General features: G+C 34.8%; 1 protein-coding gene across 9 annotated transcripts in view; it reads right to left on the bottom strand.

Annotated features, from left to right (window-relative positions):
- The window catches only part of CCDC178 (coiled-coil domain containing 178), a 503,110-nt gene that overhangs the window by 300,746 nt on the left and 183,541 nt on the right, over nucleotides 1-18,823 (bottom strand). For all 9 annotated transcript variants that reach the window (XM_001160604.7, XM_024351001.3, XM_063795580.1 and 6 more), the window contains one exon: nucleotides 10,396-10,579. In XM_001160604.7, coding sequence (XP_001160604.4) covers nucleotides 10,396-10,579 — 184 coding nt within the window. The remainder of the gene's footprint in view (nucleotides 1-10,395; nucleotides 10,580-18,823) is intronic.

The raw sequence follows: 18,823 nt of genomic DNA on the forward strand, positions 1-18,823 counted from the left end.
GGATAAAAATTAATGAATTAATAGAATGTTCATTTTATAACTACTTAAAAATATTATCAGTCTCATCTGGAATTCTTATAGAAGTTGCATGGTGCATACATCAAGCTTTAGTTTATTAGAGCTGTTTTGTTCTGTTGATTGAACTAAAGATGCTCTAAGTACTAGCAGAAATTATGCCCTCCAAGAAACTTTTGAGAAGGTTCTGACTTTTATTTTACTCAAAGGATGGGCCTATAAACCTTGTCTCAGAGGTGAACAAATAGTAGTTGAAGGGAGGTCTGAGAACATAAAGAACAGTTTGAGATTAGTTAAAATATCTGAAAAAGCACTCAAGGCAAGTCATAGACTTCCAAAGTTATGCACCAGATTACTGTGGACTGGAACTTTCTAAGGACTTGACACACTGTCTTTTTCTAGCATTGAAAACGACCCCCACCCCCAGTATGATTATTTTGAAGCTTTCAGCTTAACTGAATCTTTGTTGGTCAGAATGTAAGTCTAATGTCTTACGACTCTACCAAGACTGGCATGAGATGTCCTGGTCCCTAAACTCTACACAGTCACCTAAAAGCTTACCTTGGGAAAACCCCTTTACTCCCAAAATGAATGTGTTAATAACAATTGCACAGTTTTGTGAATGTTAAATTAATTAGCATGTATAAGGGGTTTTTCATAAAATAGGCTTGAAGAAAACTCTTTATGTCTACTTTATTCCTTCCTTTTTACTAAGTTTCCACTTAGTTCTAGCACTATGATTCTAACCTGGAACCAGAGTGACCTGATGTTCTCACTTTTCCACCAGAATTCCATTATATTCAAGCAAAAAACCCTTCAAGATTATGCAGCTTGCATAGAAGATTTCAGCTGGAGTGCTAGGAAGTACTTAACAACTGGTGAAAGCTCTCAAAATTTTTGGTTGCAATGTCGCATTCTTTAGACAATTCTAGATGGTTTTCTGTTCATTCAATCAACACTATAATTGAATACATATTACTATTAAATTGACTTATTCCCTATCCCAATTGGCTAATTTTATTCTGACACTTGGCCAAACACCTCTTTTCTGAATAGGTCAGTTATTGGAATTGAAAATATGGAAAAACTGGGACAAATCATTTGTAATAGCTAAAAAATTAGAGAAAGTGCTAGACATACTTCTTGTTCAGGATTGCTTCTACTCTAAGACTGCCTAAAACTTATCTGGCATTTTACAGATGCATTAACTTGAGAGAACATAATTCATAAATTCTACCTCTAGAGTTTCAAAAGCCTATTTCTTGGAGCTACCCTAGAAGTGATATTCCTATAATTAATTTCTAGATGATGGATTAAAGATTAATTTCAGGCCAGGCTCAACAAATACAGAAAGTTACTTAAAAGGAAAACATAATTCTCAGATTTAGAGTGTTCTAAAGATTTTCATGAATCAGTCCATGAAAGATAATAGGGTCGTTACACAGGCAAAAATCACAAACTTGAATTACTATAAACCTGAATTATCTAAGGAAAATCTAGAAATTTATTTTGAATTTATTTTGAACTCTGAAGCAGATATGCATGTGTATATTATAGAGGTTTTTAATGCCGTATATATTCAGGCTCAGAAATTAGCAGGAGTGATTAACCATTGGGAATGGTTTCTTAAGTGGACCAGTTTCTTTCTGTTGCTTCTTTCCAGTGATCAATCAGCTCCCATGAGGTAAGGAAACAACATGATGAATACTTTCTTTAATTTTGCATGAATAAAGAGAGAAAGGGAGAGTGACATCAATAAGATGGCTCACTAGAAGTGCCTGGAGTTCATCTGCACCCCAAAAAGAACCAAAGCAACAAATAAATAATGAAGATTTGAATGCAGTGTCAAAGAGAGAATGCTGGAGTGGAGCAGGGGAGTGGAGAGGCAACTGTGGTAATTGGAAGTCCAAGAGAGCAGCACGAAGGCACCTGGCCTCTGCAGCCCCATCTCCTGTTCCTGAATCAGATGGGCCCAAAACTAGGGGCAACTTCCCTTTGCAGGAAAAAGGTAAACAGAGGAACCTCATCAGCCCCCACTGCCACTGTAAATACCTACAGTATTTACTACAAGATAATTCCACAGTCCTCATAAGCCCTGAGCCCAGTTTGGAGAGCTGCTGAAAATTTATACTGTTGCATTGCTTCAAATTAGAGGAACAACTTATGCACTCCCCCAACTCCCACCCACCTCCTGTGAGCCAAGCTGCTGCAGCACAGCACTGTCTTGATACCAGAGCCACCTCTAGAGTGTACCCTTCTCTGGAGGCCAGTAGCCACTGCACCTCTGCAGCAATGGCGCTCCATCTTCATTCCAAGCCCAGTGGCTACACTCTACAACCCTAGCTGTGTGGAGCCTGGGTCAAGGATTGGCTGTGACTCTGGTCCTGCACATCATGGAAACCAACCCCTCCACCCCCAGCACTTCCATCTAGGAAACGATCTGAGTCCCACCCAGGGCAAACCCACCCTTGAACCAGCCAAACTAGTGCATGTCCACCCCTGAGTAGAAAAGGTCCCCGAGCCAATAAACAGCTGGTCTGCCCCTAGGCCAGCCAAGAAACCATACAGCCATGTCAGAGGCTTGAGAAACAGCTCCATGGGTTTCCACAGAAAACATGCTGCCAGGCCAGCTGATCAGCTTTGTGCCCATGTCGACTCGATAAACAGCCTCTTGACCCTCCCCTCCCCCTGGCTAAAATGCCCCCCATACCAACCAAGCATCTGCATGCCCATGTTCTAGGCCTGAGAAACAACACCATGGGCCACCTCTAGCAAACACAATTCCAGGCCAGCAAGGAAACCATATGGCCATGTGCTGGGCATGAGAAACGGCCCCACAGGCCACCCCTGGCAGACATGCCTCTAGGTTGGCCAAGTGGCTGTGAGCCTGGTCCCAAGACTGAAAAAAACAAACAAAAAAAAAACATAAATAAAACATGGGTTGCCCTGAAGACACACCTGAAGGCAGTTGAGCAACTGCATGCCCATACTTCCAGGCAGAGTAACAGCCCTGTGGCCTCAACCCCAGTGAGCCAGACCCTAAGTTAGCTGACCCATCATGTGTACACATGTGTCCCTGATCTGAGAAACAGCCCAGTGAGTCCACTCTTAACAAAGTCACACCACCACAGATTCTCTCAGCTTAGGCAAGTGAGACACTTGCAAATGTCACTAGCATAGATTACAGCTGAAGAAACTACATAGAGACTACATTACTGTATCCACCTGGGACTAAATACAACAAACTCTAAAAAACTGATACCCCAAGACTCATCAACATGAATAAGTTTCCCTACATAACGTACTCCATAAAATCGGAAGAGCCAACTGTCCCACCAGATGCACAGATACCAACATAAGGAAACAATAAACATGAAAAAGCAAGGAAAAATGACACCTTCAAAGGAAGACAATAATTCTCCAGTAACATACCCCAACAATAAAGAAATATATAAAATGCCAGAAAAAGAATTCAAAACAATAATCATAAGGAAACTCAGAGAGATACAAGAGAATACAGATAGTTCAATAAAATCAGGAAACAATTTATGATTTGAATGAGAAATCCAACAAAGATATAGATATTATTAAAAAAGAACCAAACAGAAAACTAGAGCTGAATAATATGGTAAATGAAATAAAAAAAATAGAATCAAGAGCTTCAATAATAGACTAGTACAAGAAGAAGGCAGAATTTATGAACCTGAAGACAAGTCTTTTGAAATAACAAGGCAGAGGAAAACAATGAAAAGAATGACACCATTAATGGGACAGCATAAATGAACATACATTTGTATTATGGGCATTCCAGGAGAAGAAAATAGAAAGATGTAGAAAACATGTTTAATGAAATAATAGGTGAACACTTCCAAAGTCATGAGAGAGAGATAGACATCTAGATCCAGGAAGCTCAAATAATGCCAAATAGATTCAACATAACAAGTCCTGTCATAGGCACATTATAGTCACATTGTCCAAAGTCAAAGACAGAACAAATTTAAAAAGAGCAAGAGAAAAGCATCGTCACATATAAGAATTTGCTATAAGACTAACCGTGGATTTGCCAGGAGAAATCTTTCAAATCAGGAGATAATGGGATGGTATATTTAAAAGGCTTAAAGAAACCCCTGCCAGCCAAGAATATTCTATCCAGCAAAGCTATCATTCAGAAATGAAAAAGAAAAGTATTCTACAGAACGGAAAACCTAAGGAAATTCATCACCACTAAATAGGCCTTAAAAGAAATGCCCAATAGGTTTTACATCTGGTGGTGAAAAAACAATAACTATCAGGAAAACATGCAAAACTATAAAACTCACTGGCAGAGCCAATATACACAGTAGAAAGAGAAAAGAGTCAAACCTTATTACTACAGAAAACAACCCAATCACAAAAATAAACAGTAAAAGATGAAGTAAGAAACATAGGACATACAAAACAACCAGAAAACAATCACTAACATGACAGGATTAATTCCTCATTTATCAATAATAACCTTGAAAATAAACAAATTAAATTCCTCATTTAAAAGATATAGACCAACTGGATTGACTAAAAAAGACCCAACTATATGCTGCCTACAGGAAACTTACTTCATTAACCTGTAATGACACATAGACTGAAAGTGACGTGGTTAAAAAAAAAAAAAAGATTTCACACAAACAGAAACCAAAAGTGAGCAAGAATAGCTGTGTACTTATATCAGACAAATCAGACTTCAAATGAAAAACTGTAAAAAGAGACAAAGGAAAACATGTACTAAAAAAGATTAATTCAGTAAGAGAAAATTTGTAAACACATACACTCATATATATACCTAATGCCAGAGCACCCAGATATATAAAGCAACTATTATTAGATCTAAAGAGAGATTGATCTAATACATTAATAGTTGTGGATGTTAACACCCCACTGTCAGCACTGGACAGACCACCTAGACAAAAACCCAACAAAGAAATATGGGATCTAAATAGCACCATTGACCAAATGGACCTAACAGATATTTAGAGAATGTTTAGAGCTATTTCAATATTTAGAGAACATTTCATTGAACAGCTGCAGAATACATTCTTTTCATCAGCACATGAAATATTCTCCAGGATCAATCACATGTTTAGACACAAAAAATCTTAAAACATTTTTAAAATTAAAATTAAAATTATATCAAGTATCTTCTCTGACCACTTACAAGGAAACTAGAAATTGATAATAAGTAGAAGATTAAAACTATACAAATGCATGGCATTTAAACAATATGCTTCTGAAAGACCAATGGGTGAAGGAAGAAATTAAGAATAAAATTGAAAAATTCACTGAAACAAATAAAATTAAAAAAAATCAACATTTATAGGGCACAGCAAAAGCAGTTTTAACAGCCAAGTTCATAGCACTAAATGCATACACTACATAGAAAGATTTGAAATAAAAATGTAATGATCTCAAGGAACTAAAACAGCAAGAGCAAAACAAACCCAAAGTTAGAAGGAAATAAATAATAAAGATGAAAGCAGAAATAAATGAAACTGAGACTAAAAATACAGTACAAAAATCAAAGGAACAAAAAGTCGATGTTTTGAGAAAATAAACAAAATTGAGAAAAAGCTAGACTAAGAAAAAAAGAGAGAAGACATAAATGAATACAATCAGAAACAAAATGGAAACATCACAATAGATAACAACAGAAATAAAAAGGATCATTAGAAACTTCAATGAACAGTTATACACTAATAAATATGAAAACCTAGAGGAAATGGATACATACAATCTACCAAGATTGAATCAAGAAGAAATGAAAAACGTAAGCAGGCCAATAACAAGTAACAAGATTGAATCAGTTCTAAAAAGCATTCCAACAGAGAAAAATTCAGAACTAGATGTCTTCACTGCTGAATTCTACTAACCTTTAAGGCAGAATTGAAACAATTTCTTCTGAAACTATTCCACAAAATTAAGGCAGAGAAAATTCTTCCTAGGTCATTCTATGAGGCCAGCATAACCTCAATATCAAATACACATGAGGAAAACAAAAAATTAAAACTGCAGGCCAATATGTATGAAAATAGAGGCAATAACTTAAACAAAACACTAGCAAACTGAATCCAACAGCACATCGAAAAGATATTACACCATAATCAAGTGAAATTTATCCAGGAATGAAAATATGGTTCAACACATGTAAATTAATAAATGTGATACATACATCAGCAGAAGAAAGGACAAAAAGCACATGGTTATCTTAATAGATGCAGAAAAAGTATTTGATAAAATTCAACATCTCTTCATGATAAAACCTCATAATAAATTAGGTACAGAAGGAAAATATCTCAACACAATAAGGTCCATATATGACAAACCCACAACTAAGATCATACTGAGTGGGGAAAAGCTAAACGTCTTTCCTCTAGGAACTAAACAAGACAAGCAAGCCCACTCTTAACCAATCTCATTCAATATACCACGAGAAGTCCTAGTCAGAGCAATTGGGCAAGAAAAATAAACAAAGGCATCCAAACTGAAAAGGAGAAAATCAAATTGACCCTCTTTGCAGATTATATGATCGTGTGTGTGTGTGTCTGTGTGTGTGTGTGTGTGTGTGTGTGTGTAGAGAGAGACTCTACCAAAAAAATTGTAGAACTGATAAATTCCTTAAAGTTGCGAGATACAAAGTCAACATGAAAATTCAGTAGCATTTTTATACATGAACAATGAACTAGCTGAAAAAAATAAGATGGCCATCCTACTTACAATAGCTATAAAAAATAAAAATAAAATACTTAAGAATAAATTTAACTAATGAGGTGAAATATTTTTACAAGGAAATCTATGAAACATTGATAAAAGAAATTGAAGTGGATACAAACAAAATGGAAAAACATCCAATGCTCATGGATTGGAAAAATTAATATTGTTAAAATTAATATTGTTAAAAATTGATAAACAATTAATATTGTTAAAATAGTATGTTAACCATACTACTCAAATCAATCTACAGATTCAATGCAATTCCTATAAAAATACCAAATATGTTCTTAATAGAAAAAGAAAAAATCATCTTAAAATGTGTATGGAACCCCAAAAGACTTCAAATTACCAAAGCATTCCTAGCAAAAAGATCAAAGCTGTAGACATTATACTACCAAACTTCAAAATTCACTACAAAGCTGTGTTCAAAGATAGCATGGTACTGGCATAAAAACAGTCACATAGACCAGTTAAACAGAACAGAAAATCCAGAAATTAATTCACATATTTACAGCCAACTGATTTTTGACAAAGGCACCAAGAACCTACATTGGGAAAGGACAGTTTATTCAATAAATGGTGCTAGGAAAACTGGATATCCACCTGCAGAAGAATGAAACTAGACCCTCTATACAAAAATCAGCTCCAAATGGGTCAAAGACCTAACTGTAAGACCCCAAACTACAAAACTACTAGGAGAAAACATAGGATAAATGCTTCAGAACATCGGCCCAAGAAAAGATATTATTCCAAAGACCTCAAAAGCACAGGCAACAAAAACAAAAATAAACAAATTACATAATATTTAACTAAAAACCTTCTGCACAGCAAAGGGAACAGTCAACAGAGTGAAAATACCACCTAAAGAACAAGAGAAAATATTTATAATATTTTCATGCAACAGGAGATTAATATCCAGAATACACAAGGAACTCAAACATCTCAACAGCAAAAAAACAAAAAAAATCTGATTTAAAAATGGGCAAATGATCTAAACAGATATTTTTCAAAAAAAATCATACAAATTGCTAACAAATACAAGAAAAAAAGTTCAACATTACTAATTACCAGATAAATGCAAATCAAAACCACAACTGTATCATCAAACTCCAGTTAGGATGGATAGTATACAAATATGAAAAAATAACAAATGCTGGTGAGATGTGGAAAAAAGAGAATTCATATACTGTTGGTGGGAATTAAAATTAGTACAGACACTATGGACAGCAGGACAGAGGTTCCTCAAAAAACTGCAAATAGGAGTACTGTATCATCCTGCAATCCCACTATTGTTTATTTATCCAAAGGAAATTCATATATTGAAGAGACATCTGTATCCCCATGTTTTTTTTTGTGGCACTATTCACAATAGCCAAGATGTGGAATCAGACTAGGTGTCCAACAACAGATAAATGGATAACAGAAAGTGGTATATATACACAATGGAATACTATTGAGCCATAAGAAAGAATGAAATCCTATCATTTGCAGAAACATGGATGGAACTGGAGGACATTATGTTAAGTGAAGTCACTCAGGAATAGAAAGTTAAATACTACATAATCTCATTCATATGTGAAAACGAACCAAAATTGATCTCACAAAAGTAAAAAGTAGAACAGAGAATACTGAAAAGTGGGGTGGGTTGGAAGAAGTAGGAGACAGAGATTTTTTAAAGGATGCTAAATGATGGCTAGATAGAAGGAATAAGTTCTCGTGTTCCATACCACTGTAGGATCACTATGGTTAAGAATAATATACATTTTCAAATAGCTAGAAAGATGATATTGAATATTTTCATCACAAAGAAATGATAAATGTTTGAGATGATGGGTATGTTAATTACCCTAATCTGATCACTATATTATACATGTATGGCAATATCACTATGTACCCAATAAATATCTACAATTATTATATGTCAATTTAAAAAATAAAATTAAAAATAACAGAAAAGGGGGCACTCTATTTTGGGCTGGCAAAGCAATTACAGTAGAGTTACATCAAACTTGCATTGAATCTGTAAGTTCTATTTTATGGTATCAAAAAAATTTAGAAAAATAAATAATCCAGTGCAACATCTCTTTCATAAGTGAGTACCTCAGATAAATGAAGCAATATGTTCAAAGAATTAAATGTAGTTTGTGACAGCCACTGGGAAAATATGTGAAAGATGACAAAGGTTTTGAGTCAATTAGAAAAACTGAAATACACAGTTAAGTGGCCAAGTAAGTGGATGATGATATCTTCATTGATATCCTCAAAGAAAAAAAAAATTAACTGACCAATATACAGAAATATATTGATATTATTTTAAAAATTATAAACATCTACAATATTATTGTATATGCTAAACCACAGAATCGTATGCCTTGTATTTTAATTTATTCTATGCATGCTTACTTTGCTTACTCACTTATCTCATAGAAGATATGATTAACCCATTCAACACCCATTAGGAGAGACATAGGTCATTTGAACAGCTGGATTCGATGTGGGAAAAACACCCCAATCTTTCAGTACAGAAACATTTACACATCCGAAATTCAGATATCACAAAGGAAAGTATTCATTGACGATAATGCTAGCAACAGATGTTGGAAATGGTGTACAGACTGTATATTTTCTAGGTATTTTTTTTTGCTCATAAGTCTTTAAGAAAATAGCAAAGACAGGAGACACGTATGTATGTAAGATGGATGAAAGCAGCCTGTTGAAGTGGCCCTGCAGGTGCAGTAAAGTGGGGTGGACTTTGCAAGTCTGATATGGTTTGGCTTTGTGTCCATACCCAAATCACACTTTGAATTGTAATAATCCCCACATGTCAAGGGTGGGACCAGGTAGAGATAATTGAATCATGAGGCATTTCCCCCATGCTATTCTCATGATAGTGAGTAAGTTCTCATGTGATTTGATGGTTTTATAAGGGGCTTCCCCATTTGCTTGGCTCTCTTTCCTGCCACCCTGTGAAGAGGTGCCTTCTGCCATAATTGTAAGTTTACTGAGGCCTCCCCAGCCATGCAGAACTGAGTCAATTAAACCTCTTTTCTTTATATATTACTAAGTCTCAGGTATTTCTTCATAGCAGCGTGAGAATGGACTAATACAAAGCCTCTACCACAAATGGCAGAGAGCTGCTAGCCAATACATCTCTCACTTAGGAGTGGGTTTGAAGCATGTGAGCAATTATTTCTGCAGAAATGTAGTCTACAAATTTCCAGGTACTCTAGAATTCAACAACTCATAGGCCTACTAGAGGTACTTTCTATTCTCACATTACATAAGGTAGACGAACACCTCTCAGAATCCCTTCTTCCTACTATAGGCAGACATTATTATGTGTTAGATATATAGGATAAAGATGAACTGAGCACCACACTCCTGGTGCTCCAAGTAGTTTATGGTTGATAATAGCAAAAAGTAGAAACAATTGTGGATTAGCTACATTGAGCCCTCATCCTCTTCTATTCAAGCTGAGCCTTTGGAGAGAGGTGGTTTTCTTCTCATTTATAAGAAGTGAGTTTTTGAAAAGACTGTTAATCCTTAAATTAAAATCTAATTATCAAGATGAAATCGATACAATTCAGGTAAATTACTCTTTTTTTCATCATGAGTAAGAGGAACACAAAGATACACAACCTTGAACTTTCTTCTCACTTCTGCTATTTTATCTTCCATTTCATCTGTCTTGTGTTTGGTTAGGTGGAAAAGAGTACCAATGCGATAAGCCTCCTTATAGATGTTCTTGAGATGTTTATCATTCTTTAACTTCATTATTGTCAAATATTTTATTTCAGATTCGTATTTTGATTTTTTCCGTATGCTGTAAAAGTAAAGCAAAAATTAATATTATTGAGTATATAGTGAGACAAACATATTTAATAATAGTAAAAAAGAATAAGATCATATTTTATGTTGTCAAAAATACAAAATTGCTGGATAATTAGCTAAAACTTGAAGACAGAACATGTGTCCTAGGACTCCATTTAATCTGCTGCTTCTGATGGTTACCCCTAATTGTCAGGCTGTTTCCAATTTCAGAAGCATAAGAGCATCAATAAGAAAGGATTGGGGAATCCGGGTGCTTGGCTTTTTGAACATTCAAAATCCCTTCTATACTCCTTTCCATTTCAATTTGTGACTTCCATAAAGGTGTTTTTACTAGAGAATATGTTCAATGGAAAAGCCTAAACAAAAACCAAAGCATATACAAGAGCAAAGTTTCTCAACCTCGATATTATTAACATTTGTGGTGGCACAATTCTTTTTGTAGGTGGGATGTCCTGTGCATTGTAAGTAAGATATTTTGCAGCATCTCCCACTAGATGCCAGCAGCACTGTCTCAGTTGTAGCAGCCAAAAATGTCTCCAGCCACTGCCAAAAATCCCCTAAAGGTCCAAAATTATCCCTGTTAAGAACCACTTGAATAAAGCAATGGTTCTCAACACTAACTCCACATTATAATAACCTGCAAAGCATTTAATAAAACTTTGTGCTTCTAAAAATGGATTAGTAGGCTTATAATAATATACAATAAATCTGGGGTAAAGCTCCAGCATCACTATTTTTAAGCACCCCATTTGATTCTAACATGCAACCAGAAAGCAAACTATAGATATTAACTGGAGCGGTATCTAAACCTTGTATACACATAAAAATCACAGGGAGAGCTTTGAAAGTCACAGATTCCCAGGCTTCACTCTCAGAATGTGGTTCATTAGATGCAGGATGGGTCTGAGAATAGCTCCCAGGTTGATGACACTTGGTTGCAGATCACACTTCATTCAAGTAGCACTGCTCAAGAGGTTGGGGTGAATACACATGATTAGCTTTCACTTAACAGAACACAGAGAAGATTGAATTAGTGTGGCCAAATCAGCTGATGATGAGCTGCATTGATCCTTCATTTTCACCTATTCCAAAATAGGATGAAAGAATGATGTAGAAATAAGAATAAACATACATTCAAGGCAAGCAGGAGACATAGCTAGGCTCACAAACAAGGTAGAATAGAAATGGGGTCAAAAATCAAAGCATAAGTAGAGGAGAAGAAGCATAAAACTAGCTGAAGGTGTTGCACCAGATGAGCGACCAGTGCAAGGTTCACTGACTCATGACAGGGCTTTGCATGAGCTGTGCTTGATGTGAAAGGATCATTCACTGACTGGGGCTAAAGACACATAGAGAGCAAGGAGCAAAGGCATTGAGGAGAACAGATCCTGAGACCAATAACTCAACAATGCTGCCTATTGAATCAGTAATTACAATAATGTTATCCCCAATATCATCTTTGTATGATCACTGGGAATCAGAAAAGATGACCATAAATGGAAGAATTTAAAGATTGGTTAATTGGGACCAAGTAGGGTGAGGTAGAAGCAATGACATAATTTCAATCGGAAAGAGATAAACAAGAAGATATGTGTGTAGGAGAGAGAGGGGTGTATGTGTATATATGTAAGTGTGTTACGTGTGTGTGTGTGAGAGAGAGAGAGACAGAGTCAGAGAGACAGAGACAGAGAGAGAAAAGAGACCTGCTTATTTAGAATGGGAGGCCTCAAAAAGGACACCAAAACATATTAAGAAATATCTTGTTTCCAAAGACCTAGCAATCAGAGTGTGAACCCAAAGCACTTTAGGTGATACTGATTTTATGAAACATTCTGACAAAGAACTTAAAATAAGCATATTTAAAATGCTCAAAGATCTAAGTAAAGAAATCACTGATTTTGTAAAAGGAAAAGAAATTTTGACACACAGCAGAAATTAGACAAAAATAGATAGATGGGGAAGACAACAAATTTTAAGGAATAATGAAAAGAAATATGGACAGAAATAATTAAAATAGTTTTGAAATAGAACCAAAAAACCCCAAACTGAGAAGAGACAAAGAGAGTTTTGGATTAATAGGAAGGAATGAAGTACTAAGGTATTTACTCAAATAGCACAAAAAATATGGGGGGTGTGTGCAAGCACACACAATATATATGTGTGGCACGTTTGTGTCTATACATAGTGTAAGTATACTTTTGAGTCTATGGGTACTTATGTTTGTGTACACATGCATATTTGTGCTTGTGTATACTTTTTGTGTTTACTGTGTACATATGTGTATATGTGTGTTAATCTTTGTGTATGTATGTGTATATATGTTGTGCATGTTTATACATGTATTTGTTTTGTGGAAAACACAGTCCATGCATTAAATGGAGTGGGATGAATGTGTGGTGTGTGTTTGAGTATGTGTTAAGCGACATTCCATTTGATTTGCAGAAGGAACAATAATAACGTATGTTGTGTAAAGACTAGAGAAATTTTCCATACTCCCTATGAAGATTAGTTTAAAAATGCGAGAAATTTCTAGACTTGAGAAAAAAATAGGACCACAGACCAGATAACAAAATTAATTGTGAGTACTGAACATTATAAAAATAAAAAATCTATAGCTAAAGATATTGTGATAAAACAGCAGAATATTAAAGATACTTATTAAGGACATACAAAGTGATGTAATAAATGCCAAAAGAAAATTATTATCTTCAAATCTAAGCAAAAATAAATGTGAAGCTATAGTTCCATACATTGCCAAATTATTATTCAAGATTGATGAGCTAAACTGACGTAGCTTAAGAAAATTTACCAGAAAGCCTTTATTTTTTTTTTATTTTTTATACTTTAACTTCTAGGGTACATGTGCACAATGTGCAGGTTTGTTACATATGTATACATGTGCCGTGTTGGTGTGCTGCACTCATTAACTCATCATTTACATTAGGTATAGCTCCTAATGCTATCCCTCCCCCCTCCCTCACCCAACAGGCCCCAGTGTATGATGTTCCCCTTCCTGTGTCGAGTGTTCTCATTGTTCAATTCCCACCTATGAGTGAGAACATGTGGTGTTTGGTTTTTTGTCCTTGTGATAGTTTGCTGAGAATGATGGTTTCAGCTTCATCCATGTCCCTACAAAGGACATAAACTCATCCTTTTTTATGGCTGCATAGTATTCCATCGTGTATATGTGCCACATTTTCTTAATCCAGTCTATCATTGATGGACATTTGGGTTGGTTCCAAGTCTTTGCTATTTTGAATAGTGCCGCAATAAACATACGTTTGCATGTGTCTTTATAGCAGCATGATTTATAATCCTTCAGGTATATACCCAGTAATGGGATGGCTGGGTCAAATGGTATTTCTAGTTCTAGATGCTTGAGGAATCGCCACACTGTCTTCCACAATGGTTGAACTAGTTTATAGTCCCACCAACAGTGTAAAAGTGTTCCTATTTCTCCACATCCTCCCCAGCACCTGTTGTTTCCTGACTTTTTAATGATCACCATTCTAACTGGTGTGAGATGGTTTCACATTATGGTTTTGATTTGCATTTCTCTGATGGCCAGTGATGATGAGCATTTTTTCATGTGTCTGTTGGCTGCATAAATGTCTTCTTTTGAGAAGTGTCTGTTCATATCCTTCGTCCACTTGTTGATGGGGTTGATTGTTTTTTTGTTGTAAATTTGTTTGAGTTCTTTGTAGATTCCGGATATTAGCCCTTTGTCAGATGACTAGATTGCAAAAATTTTCTCCCATTCTGTGGGTTGCCTGTTCACTCTGACGGTAGTTTCTTTTGCTGTGCAGAAGCTCTTCAGTTTAATTAGATCCCAGTTGTCTATTTTGGCTTTTGTTGCCATTGCTTTTGGTGTTTTAGACATGAAGTCCTTGCCCATGCCTATGTCCTCAATGGTATTGCCTAAGTTTTCTTCTAGGGTTTTCATGGTTTTAGGTCTAACATTTAAGTCTTTAATCCATCTTTAATAAATTTTTGTATAAGGTGTAAGGAAGGGATCCAGTTTCAGCTTTCTACCTATGGCTAGCTAGTTTTCCCAGCACCATTTACTAAATAGGGAATCCTTTCCCCATTGCTTGTTTTTGTCAGGTTTGTCAAAGATCAGATGGTTGTAGATGTGTGGTATTATTTCTGAGGGCTCTGTTCTGTTCCATTCAGCTCTATCTCTGTTTTGGTACCAGTACCATGCTGTTTTGGTTACTGTAGCCTTGTAGCATAGTTTGAAGTGAGGTAGTGTGATGCCTTCAGCTTTGTTCTTTTGGCTTAGGATTGACTTGGCAATGTGGGCTCTTTTTTGGTTCCATATGAACTTTAAAGTAGTTTTTTCCAATTCTGTGAAGAAAGTCCTTGGTAGCTTGATGGGGATGGCATTGAATCTATAAATTACCTTGGGCAGTATGGCCATTTTCATGACATTGATTCTTCCTATCCATGAGCATGGAATGTTCTTCCATTTGTTTGCGTCCTCTTTTATTTCATTGAGCAGTGGTTTGTAGTTCTCCTTGAAGAGTTCCTTCACATCCCTTGTAAGTTGGATTCCTAGGTATTTTATTCTCTTTGAAGCAATTGTGAAGGGAGTTCCCTCATGATTTGGCTCTCTCTTTATTAAAATAACTATTAAAGAATCATTTTAGCCACTGGAAAGTGAACAAAAAGGATAAACAAGAAGATATAAAAACAAAAATGAATGAGAAATGTCAACAAATATATGTATTGATTGTGAAAAATTATTATTTAAAAGTGAAACTAAGGCACCAGATAACTATTTTAAAAATAGGACAAGTGTAAAGATGTTCAATAGTAATTTATTTTTTGCAAAAATATGTGTAATGCTCAGGAGGATAGTAGAAAAACTAAATAATTCCAGATTAATTTAAAATGTCTAGAATTATCTAAACATGTTTTAAAACTAGTGTCACTAATTAGGCTTATCATAATACTATGTTTAAAAAATAAGCTTCACTGCTGCCTAAAAAATAAAGACTGGGGACTAAACCACTCAAAAATTTGAAAATAAACATTAGTGCAGCAACAGTAATATCACAAAATATAATTTAATGAGAAAATCATGAATAAGAAACAAGGTAAAAGTAGATAATAAAAGAAAACAATTCAACAAGAAATGAAATATTTATTTACGTCAATGTCTCTGACTATGTATTTTCAAAATATGTAATAAAATTGCAGAATTGTAAGAAGCAATTCACGAATCAACTATCAGACTCCTATCGGAACATCATAGGACAGGAAATAGGATAGATAGGTATCAGGTGTATATAGCAAAACTATACCCGAAAAATTTCAGTACCAAAACCCAACAAGGATTATCAAATTGAAAAGTCTTACTTAGTACTAAACTGAAAAAATTACACACACACACATAGCTACAAACAAAATTGTGAAATTTCAGAACTCTTAAATAAGAAAAGAAAATTCTAAAGTTCCCAGAGAGAAAAGACAAATTATTTACAAAGAAATTATATCCAAAATGTCATCAGATGTCCTACCAAGCAAAACTGAATAAGAAAACAATAAAAAAAACCTTCAAATTAAGGAGAAAAATTGACATTGGATCCAGAATATGACACTGAGATAAGCCTGGTTGAGTGGATTCAATAGAGAATTAACTGTGAGTTCACAGAAATAGACGTGTTTATTTTTTAAAGTTTTGCTACAAAAAAAATAGAAAGAGATGAGTTACAGGACTAAGGTTTATTTTGTGTTTTCATACTTTATAAAATGAGCAATATTATGCAAAGCTCATGGGCTGCTAAAGATGAATAATGATTCATGGGAAAAAGGATATACTCGTATTGTGTACCAGTAAGCTGGTAAGAGATTGAGATAATTCTCATTCATTATATCTATACTCCCTATGAAGAGGATGATTAGTTTAAAATGAGGATAATATGGGTATTAGGAGTCAAGAGAGGGAGAAGATATAAAACAGTCATCAGAAAAGTGGAACTGTCTAGAAATTTCTTGGTCGTGCTGAATATCACTCAAGATTTATGGTCACAGAATTTAAGTTCTACTCAGAAGTAAATTTATTGTGCTGCTAATGAAGCTTAAACATGAGGGCCTCTAATTGGCCCCAGTCCCTTACAAAGTCCTTCGAGTGTCTCCCTAGCAGTGTTTTCACATGGTCATATGTTTTTATAAAGTTTGTAGAAACAAGATATTTTAATCAAAATTGATGAAGATCATTCTCTCTTTCTAATATAAGGTCTCCTCTGTCAAGTGGTATTCAAGTAACTGTGGGCATTTTGTATTCATAATATTGTTTTCTTTTATCTACTGCCCCCATATACTATAACCTCTAGGGCCCACCAAACCAGGATCCACCCTGTGAGGCTACTTAGCATACTTGTGTTTTATTTTAGCCACATTCAGCTGCTAGGAAAAGTTCAATGAAGAAAGCTGCTGGTTTAGTTAGGGATAGGGCTTTTCAAGTCATAACAACACAGTCTTGAATGTTATTTAAATATGTGCTTATTTTGATCCAATGTAACTAGGTTCTGTAAGAAGGGAAAGAAGGACAATAAGGTGGGATATAAAAATGTAGTAAGGATGATAGTTTGGTCATCATAGTGTCAAATATTTGTTAGAGTGAGGGTGCTAGTAGAGTAAGTTAGAAAAAGAGGTATTGGTTATCTGAAAGCAGATAATTAAAATTGAGACCAGGAAATAACTCAATTCTTGGAAATGATAAAAACAGAGTAAAACTATAAGAGAAGGTGGTTGGTGTAGGATGGAAGAAAAGATTGTTGAAAATGAGAAAGCTAATGGATTGAAAATCTAAGTTCTTGCATGGACTGTATCACCCAAATTCATATTTCAATGCCTCTGCAGAGGTAGAAAGTAGGAATAGAAAGTATAATTTATTTTTAGTATTCAACTCTTGGAAAAAAAAGTCTAAAATGGGCTAACTAACATGTGGGTGAGTAGTTAATTTTAGATGATGTATATATCATTTTAATGCATTATTTGTATACTTTTATCTTTTAATGTCTGAAAAAATTAAAAACCAAAAGTAAAATCATTTAAAACATTGATGCAAAAGTTTGTTGTGCAATGCTGGAAAAAGAAGAATTTGACACTTCTGTGAAGCAACTCAAATTAATAGACTGGTAAGACATAGCTAAATGGGTATGAAAAACACAGCACCCTGTGGATTCATTCTAGGTATTCCAGGCTATTTAACAACTTCAGTAATATTCGAATTGCTATCTCTACAAATAAATCACCACACTGTTACTTCTTAAAAAACAAACCTCATAAAATATGCCAATATATCTCTATATTATTCAATAGCTTTTTTGCTCATTTCCCTCAATTACCAACCCCATCTTTGGCTCACTGCAGTTACAATGGCATTGTCTTGCTTAAGATACAGTTGAACACTAGAAATAGATATTTAGAATATTTTACAGAGCTTGAATGTAAGAAAATGACTATATAGAAATTCATACCACACAGTTAATTTCAAGCAAACTAAATCTAAGTTAATCAATTTCAAATCATTTTAAACAAGCTCATTTTCCTTGACTTAGGTTTTTGAACCCTGCCTATCATGTGAATAAGCAATCAAGTAAAATTGTTTGCTCAAGTCAAATGTCCCAAATGTAAAGGGTCTATTTCTAATGGATGCTCATTGGTTTGAAAGACAAAATTACCAAATTATAAACTGCTTCTGCAAGGTAAACAATCATATCATCATCGTTGTCACAAAAAGGTCTAGTAAGTATTTGTATGTATAGGATAACTGAACAAAGTCTGTTAACAAATATGGCATCTGTGTTTTAACGTTGGCATTCTGAAGGTAAACTATATATGAACAGTATATCATATATTGCAGTAATTATGTAATTTATTTAAACAGTGTACAAGTCTGGAAATGACATCAAATGTTGAGATAGTTTTCTAATGGAATCTTAGTGTACATAACAGTTCCAATATGAGGATGTTTCATGGGGATATTCACTAGACTTATGAAATCAGTGATTTGCTTTTTAACCATTAAATTATGTTTGGACTTAAGGAAAAAGAGAAACTGGGACTAAGGGGAAGGTGATTCAGATAAATGGTAGAGTTAAAAAAGGTAACAAATAAAGGAGAGAGTAAGAAGAACAGAGCTTTCTGAGATAAACAATGGATATAGTCAAATGTAGAGATGGAGAATTAAGTTAAACCATAAGCTTTTGATTTTTTTTGAAGTAGG

This window comes from Pan troglodytes, chromosome 17, assembly GCF_028858775.2.
Source record: "Pan troglodytes isolate AG18354 chromosome 17, NHGRI_mPanTro3-v2.0_pri, whole genome shotgun sequence".
Taxonomy (NCBI): domain Eukaryota; kingdom Metazoa; phylum Chordata; class Mammalia; order Primates; family Hominidae; genus Pan; species Pan troglodytes.